The following is a 13960-nucleotide window of genomic DNA, read 5'->3' on the forward strand; positions in this document are numbered from 1 at the left end:
CTGTTAACACAGTGAAATCCTACACCTGAGCTTTTGCTGCCCTGCTTACCATCTCAGCCCTCCAGTCATTGGTATTATTAAGCCAAAGCTAATGAAATGGGAACAAGTTCTCAGAGGCACTGTTGCCAGCTGCTACTTCCCATCTGAAAGCAGGGCTTGCTTCTGTGAAGTTCACAGTCAATGAACTCATCAGCTAAAAGCATTAGACTCATATTTAATTTAAACATGACATAACAATCCTTTAATGTGAAGGGGTAGCATAGAGGTAAGGACAAACTTGCAACCTCAGTCCCTCCTACGATATATTGAGATAGCCAGCTTAAAAAGGAAAGCAAGTGCCATACCTGAGATAAGGGTTTGTTCACAAACACCCAGCCTGTAGTAGGATTAACCTGTAAATAATTTGGTTCTTCATTTGCTATCGAATACGTAATAGTAGCATTTGAGCTATAGTCATCATCATGGGCTGCAACACGAAGAAAGCTGGTCCCAACTCTTGTGTCCTCTCTTAGGAAATCTAAGGTAAGGAAAGGATATTTCAAACTGATTAAGTCACTAAAATATCACCTTGCAAAGAAATTAAGAAATACTTAAGTAATTATGTATGGAAGCTATAACTTTTTCTTCCTTGGAACAATGGCCATAAAAATCAAACTGCTATCACATCAGAGCTATGTATCACATTGGAACTTACCACATTCATAACCTGGAATTCCTATTTCTCATAAGATGCTTCTATATTTGTCTTGTATTTTTACTAAGGACTAAATTGCTCTGTATGAAATACATATAAATGAAATGTTAATTATTGTATAAAACCAGTAGAAAAGAATCCCATTGTCAGAAACTACTTTCTAGAAATTACACAGTGTAACTATGAGTTAGGTTTTATGACTATTACACATGGCTGTGGGCCTTCATCCAGACACACCAGGAAGGGTTCTTTGAAGACTCAGGAAGGAATGATCAAATAACAAACTATGAAGAATGATGAAATTCAAATGGGAAAAGGAAAAGCAGGTTATGGCAAAAATCTAATAATCAGAAAACAAATAACACAATTAGCACTCAGTGCTTCAGACTCAGGTGCTCATTACAACTTTCACATCTCTGTGCACTACCACAGAAACTTGCTATATTCAGGTGAGGAAAGATACTGACACAGCTATTATTTCAAGGAATTTTCCCATGAAGACACTTGGGAAGGCCTGTGAGTCATGACCATACTTGTTACACTGTACAACAATTCTGCAATTAATTAGTTAAAGTGCATCTCTGTCTGCAACCACTTAGTTTGTCACGAGATCTACTGTCAGAAAAGACAAAACTCGAAAATCTTAGACATAAGTAAGCTCACACTCAGGGCACCAAAACTCTATCCAATGACTCTCAATTACATTCATAGTGGGTGTTTTCAAATCTGGGGTCATTGTCATTTTGGTCCAGGATGATAATATTTATCTGACATATTCCAATGAGTGGTTCCGCTGCCTGATCCGTTGCTGTCACAGTGATAGGATATTCCCTCTGTTTTTCTCGATCAAATACCTGAAGAGTTGTCAGAACTCCTGAAAAACAAATGAAATATCAGAAAGTTAGAATACTATGCATTTGACAGTATTCTACATTCACATGTTGAGCTGTCTGTCACTATATTGAGGCATAATGCAACAGGTTAAATGCACCTAAAACGTGCACTTCAGGCTCAAGGATCCAATCACAAGATTTAGCAAACTTCTAAATCTTAAATTTTACTGCTTGGGCAGGCACAAATTTCATTTACATTTACATATATACACAGTTGGACTTAAGTTTAGAAAACGGAGATTAGTACCAAATTAACTTTAAGAGAACGACTCTATAAAAAGTACTTCTTTTGAAGAGCAGGAAGTACAAAGGTATGTTTCAGGTCTTTTATCCTGCAAAAGTTCAGCCTGAACTTAGTTTTGGTCTTCCAAGACTTGGTCTCTTTGTAACACTAGTGTTGTTTGGATAAATCATTTATATGCCATTAGCAATGCTGCAAGATAACATGCACTTAAAATATGGTGCGGGGTTTTGAATTTAGTTGCAAAAACCCATGAGTTATGTCACCCAGCAGAACTTTCACATTTCAGGGAACACATCAGTTCTGGTTCACTTTTTGACACATTAAACTAGTAGGAGAACATTTTTTCAAGCAGTTAACACAGTTTATATTTTGTCTGCTATCAAAAAATTCAATGAAAGAGGACAAATCTAATTTGTTTTAAGCTTTTTTCCATCCGTGTGATAGAACTGTTTGTACATATGGCAGTATCAGCTCAGATATTCACTTTACCTGTGTCAGGATGAATACTAAATGCTGGTAGGACACCATCTCTGTGCATCAAGCCATATTTCACTACACCATTGGCTCCTTCATCGGCATCAGTGGCTTCAAACTTGAGTACAACTGTCCCTGAAGGCTGGTTTTCCAATACAGAAGCATGTTGCTGGTAATACTGACACTATGAGAGACGAAGAGAAAAAACAGAAAATCAAGGAATTACCATGCCAATTGGTTTCAAGATATATTAGAGGGGAAAAAAATAGGTTGAGCTACTCTTCCATTCACATGATTGATGATGGGAATGTTTTAGCTGTACCACGACTTCACTTGCTATTTTGTGCTTATACAAACAACAGATAACATGAGGCCACTAATAATCTCCAATTAATGAAAAGATTTGGTGAAAACATTGCAGTTGCATATGTTTTTTAAATGCAAATATTTTTCTACATTAGTAAAAGTCTTACAAAAAAGAGGGCATACTCATGCCCAAACCACAGAATTGCTTTGGTCAAAAAAAGGAGTTTCTATACAAACTAACATTGCAAAGGACAGATTACTGAGAATTTCCAGGACTGCTATGAATAGTCCCTGACTTGTCAAAATTTGCAACATTGCCTATCCACATTTTATACATCAGCAAACTTGAAATTTTTAGACAACAGATTTTTAATATGAATTAACATTCTGAGCACATACGCAAGCATTTAATTTCTACAGACTTTATAAACTAAGCTAAAAGACTTTCATTCCTTTCATTGGTTCCAGATATATAATCATCAAAAGAAGCCTATATAACTGAGAGAGGTGCTTTGGAATATTTTGGAACAAGTCCACTGCACAGGTAACTATACCTATTAATTCCTCCTCACATGTCACACTGAGCCTCTGAAAGTCATTTACCCAACTTCATCTTCTACAGAGCCAGAGATGAGATGTGGTTCCATGAAGAGAGTGCTCACAGGAGCTGTTCTGCCACAAGAGAACAAACCCTGGAAGTCTTAGGAGAGGGATGGAAAAGATGGAGAAGACAAAAACATCTGCCCTCAAAAAGAGACAAAAGCAGACCGCTTCCTGAATAGCTCATCTGCTGCATCACTTGCAGTGACAACACAATCTCAAACATACACCACACAGTCTAAAACAGACAATTGGGCCTTGTGTATTTACCTTCTGAAAGACAGGTTTGTTATTGTTGACATCTTCGATTTTCACAACAACTTGGGCAGTACTTGTAAGAGAATGGGGCCCCCCAGAGGCATTATCATCAGTAGCTGTGATGTTAAGCACATATTCTGTGCCCTGAAGCTTAGGAAATGGACTTGAACGAAGACTAAGGAGGCCTGTACAGAAAAACCCAATAGGTTGAGGTTTGGTCATTTGGGTTCTTTGTACTACATTGACCAATTACTCTTATTCTTCTCACCAGCAAGCATGAAAACAAACAATTCTGGTTTACCCATCAGCAGTAAACCCCAAAGCTGCTGTAGTTTAATTAAACTATGGTATTTTTACTGCAATTTGATAGAAAAACTAAAATAAGACAGTACAACAGGCTTGTTTGTCTGCAGGTATGTCTACAGAGCTAAATGAGACAACAGCTACAACTCAGCTGACCTGCATGTTAGCTTCAGTTTATCTGCATCAGAAAAAAATGAGCATAAAAAAAGAAATCCACAGAAACACTCAGGCAGACTTCTGCTTTACCCACACCAGCCCCAGGGGCAAGCCTGGCTCTATTCCTGTACCACTGTGGTAATGAAGCACGTGTCAACCATGCCAGCTGCAGCCCCTGCCATTGCTAGCTCAGCTGAAACCAGTACAAGTCTACCTTCCTGTAGCACAATCACAGCAGCATATACCTATCCAGGCATATCCCCAGAAACACACAATCTGCTACTCTCCCAAGTCACCCAAATGTTACACCCTGTTGGATAGGACACAAAGGCACTGTCAGAGAAAGGTGTGAAAGATTTGCTAGAAAACCAAAAGAGACTACAGCTATCTGAGACCATGCAGTAAGAAGCTATCATTCTTTTGCTCCATCATCCATCAATCACCTCCATTATTCGTCAAGCATAATAGTAATTATCATTACAAAAGAGTATTGTCACAGAATCTACATCACTCAATTTGCTTGCAAATGTATCGTTTTAACTGCAGCACTTATTTTTGACACATTTCCATTTTACCTTCTCATTTATGTGACACCAGGGTATGACATCATTTCTCAAAAGAAAGTGCTGCAAGCCACTGTATAAGCCTTTACTGGTTTATTAAGCAACAAAAGCCCAAAACCGTTTTGAAAAAAATGCTATTGTTTCAAAATTAAGTTGCAAATACTATAAAAATTAATTGGTTAAAAATAAAAAAGTACATATACATAATTACTAATATTAAAAGTATGGAGCTAATCCTATGAGATGCTATCAATCAAATGTTAAGATACTTGGAGCACTTACAATAAAGATTTTCAGAAACATCAGATATACTACCCCGTGACAATTAGACACTATTTAAAAAATTATTCTTCAAGTGCGGAAGTATCTTTAAAAAAATAACACTTGAAACCCACAACTCTTTTTAAATCTCAAAGTATTAAAGGAGCTCTCAATAAATTCAGGATCCTGCAAGTTCCTGCAAGTTGCCTGCAGATCATGTTTTTGGCATGGTGACTGTGAGGTCCTTGCCGCTGACTGTCTTGCTGTCACCCTTCATGTACATTCCACTTTACCCTGCACATATCCCTTTCTTGCTGCAACTTTTAGACTAGTTTCCTAGATTAAACATTAGTCAAATCTTTGACATTTTCAAATGTCACATTTACTTTTACCAGTAATAACATTCTCTATTAAGTTATGGTCTCTTAAATTACTTGTTACATATAAAGTGACTGACTGAAAGCAAACAATGAACAAGTAACAGGTCTATGATACAAAGCTTTTAGGAAAATGATACAATTTGTTTCAACACCACCAAAGAGTACAGAACAATTGCATTTTTGTCATGCACTTCTTTTAATTAGGTTAGTAGTAGATTCAAATATAACATATGCTATTCAGTTTTCATAACTGCCACCTGATGGAGATCAAAGCTGCATCACATCAGACGCAGTAGCAAAGAGCTAATATACTATCACCTTTTTTAGGGTCAATAACAAAATTTCCTTTCTGATTCCCAGACAAAATATTGTATGTCACACCATCTCCATCAGGGTCCACAGCATTAACTGCAGCAATCAGTGTGTTTGGGCCCGCATCTTCAGAAACAAAACTCCTGTAGCTGTTAAAAGAAATTATGACAACACATTTATGAATTTAGATAAGAAATAATATATACAAAACTGTTTTACAACACCTATTGTACTGTAGAGACTAATACAACTACACTGATAAGATGCTTCTATATTAACCACTGAAATTATAGAAGTGATGTAACCATTCATGGTTTTCTGCTGCTGCTACCTACCCATGAATTTCTATTGCAAACCTGCAGCTGTATTGAAGCTTTGAAACTTAAGCTTCACAGCAAGAGTTGGGCTAAGTGGAGAAAATAATTTTTTTTTTATAAATTGATTTTTTTAAAATTAGTTGCATGATTCACAGAATCAAAGCAATCACTTGCGAAGTTAAAGCACTGCTTTTTATATCACACTTTTTCTGACACAAGCTGTCAAAATGCTTTCAGTGTAGTCTTTGCACCAGCATGACTAAGATGAGAATCAGATGTAGAGGATATGTGAATAATTTCAGTTTTACAAAAATCTCTTCTCAAGTCCAGACACATCACTGACACTGTAAGCTCTTAAGAGGTATTATCAGCTTAAGCTGAACACTCTCTGGGGTAGAAAAGCCTCCTGCTTTAGCTAAGTCCCAAGTATGTATTATTTTATCTGACTGGATTGAGCACAGGCCAGACTAAGCATCCTACAGACCTGTCCATAGTAGATATCCCAAAGCTCAGCCATAAGAATGAACTACAGCTGGATGTATCCAACAATCTATACAAAACACATGTACCACTAGGCTCAGGGTGCCTATGGACCCACTCGTCACATGCTGAGAATAGGAAAAAGCTGAAAGAAAAAGAAATTGGATGCACAGAAAAGTTTTCCCTTAGCTTTTGCTCTCTAGATATGTTTTTTTTCATCAAAACCTTCATAGACACAGCTTTTTTTTCTTCCCCAAACTTTATGTGCAATGAAGTAAGAGAAGTAAATTATTTCAGTTTGGTTCAGTTGCAACCCTCAGGACACTTTCTGAATCTAGAAAGCAAATGAACAGTAATTTTGACTATTTTGAACATGAAATATGGGGACAGAAGAGTTGAAGTCATCAAAAGAGGTCTCTTAAAAAGGAAAAAGTAAAAACTGACATAATTAAACCAAGTGGTAGCCTTAAGAATTTCTTAAGTGAGATAAAGAATAATTGTGATGAAAGAAAGCTTCTGGCCAGGAATAATAAGCTTATAGTGGACTTTAAATCTATTTAAACAGCATGTAGTAAAAGTAAAACTTCATTAACCTGGTTAAACAAATCTTGATATAATTTGAATTCCAGGAGCTGAATTGAATTCTAGTGCCAATTTATACATATATACTATAGCAGTTTCCATGTTACTGCAAAGGTAAAATATGAATGTTTGCTGATTTAAAATCATGTTCTTCTTAATAATATTCTTCAGTAAACCTCTACTATAAGAGCTAACAGAGTTCTAGTGCTGTTTTTTTTTAAACTATGTTTTCTGCTTCCAGTTTGTTAGAAAAGTTTACAGCATCTCTAACATTATCACTCATTTCTGATTTAAAATTCAGGAACAGATACAAGACCAACAGAAACAGATAAATATTCAGTTATTCTGAATATTATAACAAATTTAAAAATTAAAGTAGGCATCTTGTTAAGTACTAGAACTTAATCTGGTTTAGCACTTGAAAACACAGAGATCCAGTAAGAATTCACAAAAGATCAACTTTTCCAAGCCATATGTCTTACACAATGTTTAGGAAAAAGAGGAAAGCACAGAACTTTGTAGCCAAAATTTACATTAAATACAGATTGTCAGAAAGCTTTAATGTTATGTTCAGCTGAATCACAAGTTTAACATCACTGAAACCTCTGCCTGGGTTTTGTTCTAAATAACTTCTACTTGTAAGAGTAGGAGGCTGATACAGAAGGTGACCAGGAACTCCATTGCTAAGCCTGTAATGGGAATTCAAGCTTATAATACTTCTGATATTTTTTTCAGATACTTCTGAGCCCCAGCTATAGAAGAAAAATGCTTACTGATACTTTAGAAGAAGAAAAAAGTACAGTTTGTAGGGCATGGGACTAAGTGAAATTAAGTGAACCTCAGTCACTGACATTTATCTTTTGCTTTTTATAATTCAGTGGCTATTTAGGATTCTGCAATCTAAGCACTTTTCTTTAACAATTATAAACTAGGGATGCAAACTCTAAGTGTAATTTCCCTCTTTAAAGGGCAAAATTCCACCATGTACTCTGGATGAGGTCTGAAGACAAAATTGAGTTGCTTGCTTTTTGTGCTTGATTTCCTTTAGTGGTGGAAGGGTACTCTTGAAATGTGTAATCTAAGTTACTGCACCACCTTTTCCAGTACATATTGGGAAAAAAAAAACAGTGCAAGATTTCTCAGAAGAGACTGTCTATATTCTACCACTAGATACTATGTATCTAACTATATATATAAATCCTACAGTACATTGAAAGTAGTCTTAAACCTTAAACTTAAGAATCAAACTTAAAGGTTTTCTTCCCCCTACCCCCTGGTACTAACAGAGTTTCAGAATCAAAAGATCATCCCACATTTGTCACTGTAACTCTCAGAGCTGATTGACCTGAAGCCCTTGTACAATAAGCAGCCTTCTGATGAAAATTAAAGAAGTAATAACAAAAGACAAAGATAACAGAGATGTATTTACATTCTCTGGGAAAACTCAGGTGCTTCATCGTTGACATTTGAAACGTGGATCCTAACAGTTGCTGTCCCAGTCTTTGGCTCTTCCCCTTTATCTACAGCCATAATTACAAACTCATAAAGATGGTTAGGTCGCTCGTAGTCTAATGGTGTTGCTGGAAAAATAGTACCATGAGAAGTAATGCTAAAATCTTGACTCAAAGCATAATAGAGTATTTCCGCATTCTCCTTCGAATCACAGTCGGTGGCTGTCACTGTTAAAAGAGAAAAAGACATTGTGGAGATCAGAGTCTGTGAACTGGAATGTTAAGTCCTTTAACAAGAGAATTAGCATATAGTGTAAAACTAATAGCATTTGCCTTGGCATGTGGTGCTTGAAATAATTGCTAAAACTGTGCTATCCTCTGTGTTTTTTATTGAACTAACCCTTACTTGAAAGTACTTCTTTTCTTAAAAGAAATAAAGCCCCTGATTGAACTAAGCCACCAGGTATTGACTTTTGGCTGCTGGATTTGAAAGGCCCTGTACTAACAAAAACATATTCCCACTGAGAGATCTATTTTTTCACATCCATATGATCTATACTGCTTACGTAAGATCACTGGGACAGATCACACTCTGTGTAATTAAGGATGAAATATTTACAGCTATCCCACTGATGCAAATTAAATGAATACGTTTGTCAGATCCCACCTATATTCTAGAAAGACCTATGCTAAAAGTACTGTTACCAGAGTATTAATTGACAAACTACCACAGGATAAAACACTAAGTAAACAAGTAGGAGGTTATAAAACTCTATTTACTAGGGAACAGCAACTTTCCTGTAGTTTAATTTACTTTTTCCTCTCAAGATTTATAAAAAAGTTTATGTAGGGGTTAAAGATAAAGCCTTTCTGCAATTGATTAGTTGTCATAAGTTTATTTTATTGCCAAAACCTGCTTACTTATTTATCAGCCCTCGTGAGGCCACACCTTGAGTACTGTGTCCAGTTCTGGGCCCCCCAGTTCAGGAAGGATATCGAGGTCCTGGAGCAGGTCCAAAGGAGGGCAACCAGGCTGGTGAAGGGACTCGAGCATAGACCCTACGAGGAGAGGCTGAGAGAACTGGGGTTGTTCAGCCTAAAGAAGAGGCGGCTCAGGGGAGACCTCATCGCTCTCTACAACTACCTGAAAGGAGGGTGTAGCCAGGTGGGAGTTGGGCTCTTTTACCAAACGACTTTCAACAAGACAAGAGGGCATGGACTTAAGTTGTGCCAGGGGAAGTTTAGGTTAGATATTAGAAAGAATTTCTTTACGGAAAGAGTGATCCGTCATTGGAATGGGCTGCCCAGGGAAGTGGTGGATTCTCCGTCCCTGGAGATATTTAAAAAAAGACTGGATGTGGCACTCAGTGCCATGGTCTAGCAACCGCAACGGTGGTTCAAGGGTTGGACTCGATGATCTCTGAGGTCCCTTCCAACCCAGCCAATTCTATGATTCTATGATTCTATGATCAGCACTTTCAACAAAAGTTTTTTTGTGGTTTACAGAATAAAAATTTACAAATTTTTCAAGCTTATGTTGTTGGTTACACAGTTGCAGTGCCTTTTTCTCAAGCATCCAGACAAAACTTCACATACAACAGTGAAACCATGCAAGAGGGTTTTAATGCAAGACAGCAGTGATCCTTACAGCAAGCTCATGCAGGACTCAAGGACAAGCAGAGAAGGCAAGATGATATCTCAGTAATTTCTGATGCAACATCACACTCTTCCTTCAAAAAAAGAAATGTCCCAAGATTGCTACTATAACCCTGCTGCTATAATACCAACCACAACTGAAATCCTAATACTTCAAAATCCTGCAGAGATTTGCTTCCTTTGTCTCCTCACAAAACTGTGGCATCAGTAAGGAATTGTCCCCAATTCTATGAGATGCCATTTGCCTCCAGAGAGCTGCAAAGACCTATCTGGGGGGTAATTTTGCCTTCTAAACGGAATTCTGATTAATGGGAGAAAAATAAATACTCACACTGAAAGTAACAAAGAGTTTCAGAAGTACAAACCTTGCAGAAGTGCTGTTGTCATAGAAACTGTTTCAGGAACACCCACTTTGCTGTAAATGGACTGATGAAATTCAGGGGCACAGTCATTCACATCTGTGATAATGACCAAAACCTGAATGGAAAAGAGGTGAATGTTAAACAGTAACGTGCATTCAAGGCAATGATTTCATTGTTTGAGAAATATCAGGTGGAAGAATTTGCCAAAAACATCTCTGAGGTTTTCACAGCTGTAGCATGTGGGATAAGCTATTCTTCTTAGATTGATCTTTTCCTGCTGAGAACTCTTGAAATATGAGCTTCCAAAACAGTAGGAACTGCAGAGTCTCAGTCCCCTACAGCAACATATTCCATTCACCCTTCAAGTCCATTTATTATTTCCTACTACCAATTTAAAGGAGATGTGGACAGTCTGCTTTCCAAGCACCCTTTTTCTATTATCTTATCTTTCAATGCTTCAGTGATTTTGAACACTACAAATTCTACTGCCAAGAGTATCATATTTTAGCAATATGAATTCCCAAGTTCTGAATTCAATTACAACAGTGTAAATTATATGTAAATGGAACTGATTATGATAAAACAACTGGTTATGGTATGTCTTAAAATATAATTCTGCTCCTAATATCTTTAAAAATGTTTCCTTATTCGTTTGCCAAGTATGAGTACACTGTTGCACTGTTTACAGTAATGAATGTGTTAAATTAGGCTTTATGGTGGTTCACACTGCTAAATTTCAAGACAGGCTGATGTTGGTTGAACTGTGCTGCATCATAGTACTACAGGTTGCTGTATATTCCATCTGCCCATCCATAGGTTCATAAAAACTGAGAGTTGCTCCCTCATAACTACTGAGGTAGAATAAGTGTAAGCAGGTTCAAGATAAATGACATTTAGGCAAACTGTAGTTGTGAAATCATCTCATAATCCTCTTTCAAGACATCTTCCATGAGTCTTCATCTTGTACTATGAAAAAAAGGTCAACAGAAATTAGGAGTCTGGTGTGCTACAGATACTGTTTCACTCTCTGTGTCCTCCCACTTGTTCTCAATAATTCTGCCTCCTTTTCCCTCTATAGTACACATTTTATTACCTGTAGCATGAAAAACTGTTGCATGAATTTCCTAGTTTTCTGAGTCTTTGAATTCAAACACATGTAATAACTACATTTAGAAACATTTTTGCTGTCAAACAGCTTTCTAAAATACCATGAACTGTAATCTTTTAATATTTTTGAGTTTTTATTATTTTCTCTCTTTACAAGTTCAGTTCTTGATATGAAACAAATAATTTTCTGTTCTGCATTTGTTTTAAATTGGAATAATCTCCAATATACACATATTTTATGAAAGTTTAGAGAAAGACAAAACCCTATATTTGTCACGGCCACATCTATTTCCATACTTTTCCAAGCAAGGCCCAGGATCTATGATGGGTTAGCACACCAATCTCTCAGAAACAGATTTTTGCAGCACCAGCAAGAACAAACTCTAAGAGTACCTAAACCAGCTTTCAACATGCACTCATTAGGCAGAAAGACTATTAAAATGGACAGCAGAATAAACAGCATGAGCTGAGGATACAGGAGGCTCTAGCGAATCTGTACAGAAATCTACAAAGACTGAAGGAAAAATGGGAATACACACGGACTGGTAGACACGTACCTCAGCTGCACTACTGAACTTTTCTTCATTTTCCTCTGCTCTGACCAAAAGAAGATACTGGTGTTGGTCACTCTCATAATCCACACCCCGAATTAAACTGATGCCTCCTGTTGCTCGATCAATCCTGAACAGACCACTAGGATTAGTTATTAAACTGTAGCTCAGGGGTTTCTTTTGATATGATACAGCAGTGACAGTAAGAAAGCTGTATTGGAAAAAACAAACAAACAAACAAATAAACAAAAAAAGACCTTTAATCACATAAAACAAAATAGTAAAAAATGTGACAAAAATTATACATATCAAAATTACAGTCCAATCCTGTATGTCTGATCAGATCAATATTCACTGAAGTCAGTGATAGTTGTACCTAAATACCAAATTCAAATGTTTTGTTATTCAGTAGTTCTATTATCCTGAAATTAAACACGTAAAGATAGAATTCTTGAAAGCAGAACATAGTATGGATTAAAAGCACAGGAAGAGATGATCTTATTTTTGCTCCAACTGAATTTGCCTACTCTTTTTTCTACAATAGCGATGGTTTTCAGGCAGAAAACTAAAAGATAAAGTAAAATGCAAAAGATTTATTTTAAGACCAACACAATACATTTGCTGCTTCAGTCATCCCATCCTAAAGCTTCAACAGATAACTGCAGAAGGGTAAAAGGCAGTCACAAACAGGTTGCATGTTCCAAGTCATGCAGGACATACACTTTTAGCTCTCGACTGGCTTTTTCTTTTTTTCTGCTGAAGTCCGATGCATTTAAAGCCTTAAAGTCGGAAAGCCACTCGCAGTATGAAGTAAAGGAAGACATTTAAAATAAATCTGCTTTAAACCTCTTAAAAATAATACTATTTCCTCAAGTGTCTGCTGCTTTATCAAGCAGGTTTCTTAAGAAAAATAGTTCCATCTCCCAGGAGAACACTCCAAGAGGTATGATCCAGTGACAGCTACAATCAAAAAGACAGTTTGTCCAAACATCTTTTACCCCTTTGCATTCACATGCTTCTGACTTCCTTCAGGTGCAATACTAAAACAGTGGAAAAGGTTGCTCTAGGTCATTATCTCACTTTACTCTTTTTCTGCAGTTCCCTGTGACTGTGTGTTTCACAGTCAGTTTCAGCCAGCATCAAGACCATGTTCTGCCAACAGGAATTATTCTGTTGTCCTTCTGACTCCCTACCCTGGATGCATGTTCATGCCACCTCTCCTCTCCTGTCAGAACTAAGTCACAGGGCCATGCTGTGAGCACATTCAACAATTCAACTGAAATTTCCTTTTTTAATTCTTTTTTTTTTTTTTGGTCTTTCATCAGCATGCCCCTGCAGCTAGCATATTAGCATTAGTGGCAGACCAAAGAAAGAGAAAGATCTGGTAATACTCCTCTGTTCAGCCACAGTCTTAAATCAGTCTATAATTGTGAAAGTCCAAATCCAGAAATCCTTGCATGACAGCAACTTTCGTTTCCTACACACTTGTGTAATTGGTCCAATTTAAATATCAGGACTCCAGGATTCTAAATGGATTTTCATTACAATTTCTGATCAACACATAAAGGGAAACTACTTTCACTGGGCACATTGTTTATATTCACACAAAGATAAAAATAACCTCATTGAATATATCATTCTTTTTGGACATTACAAAGTAATTTGACAAACTGATTAATCAACTCTCATCTTAGGTGTACAAACATATTTTAAAATAGTGCCAAAAAGTAGTTATAAAGAATGTAATTATTGTTAATCCTAATTATCACTGACCCCAAGGTGGCAGGTACCTGTCAGGTTCTGTAGGGTTTCACTGTTCTAACATTTCTTTTATGACTGTGTTATTTAAGTTCATTGCGGTTTTAATGAAAAAACAGATCTTTTTTTAACAGTTGTTAAATATTTTTTACCTTAACACATCTTGGTTATTTACAAACTGTAAAACTGAATGTTGTAGATTGTGCAGTAAAATACAGCACCACACATAATATGAGCAACAGTTAAATGGCC

General features: G+C 36.7%; 1 protein-coding gene across 1 annotated transcript in view; it reads right to left on the minus strand.

Annotated features, from left to right (window-relative positions):
* The window catches only part of LOC103526582 (neural-cadherin), a 56646-nt gene that overhangs the window by 27399 nt on the left and 15287 nt on the right, over window positions 1-13960 (minus strand). Inside the window, exons 4-11 of the mRNA XM_030457514.1 lie at window positions 11957-12161; window positions 10296-10407; window positions 8253-8502; window positions 5451-5593; window positions 3482-3654; window positions 2321-2489; window positions 1398-1568; window positions 345-517 (exon numbers count right to left, since the gene is read on the minus strand). Coding sequence (XP_030313374.1) covers window positions 345-517; window positions 1398-1568; window positions 2321-2489; window positions 3482-3654; window positions 5451-5593; window positions 8253-8502; window positions 10296-10407; window positions 11957-12161 — 1396 coding nt within the window. The remainder of the gene's footprint in view (window positions 1-344; window positions 518-1397; window positions 1569-2320; window positions 2490-3481; window positions 3655-5450; window positions 5594-8252; window positions 8503-10295; window positions 10408-11956; window positions 12162-13960) is intronic.

The sequence above is a fragment of the Calypte anna genome, chromosome 11 (assembly GCF_003957555.1).
Source record: "Calypte anna isolate BGI_N300 chromosome 11, bCalAnn1_v1.p, whole genome shotgun sequence".
Classification (NCBI taxonomy): Eukaryota; Metazoa; Chordata; class Aves; order Apodiformes; family Trochilidae; genus Calypte; species Calypte anna.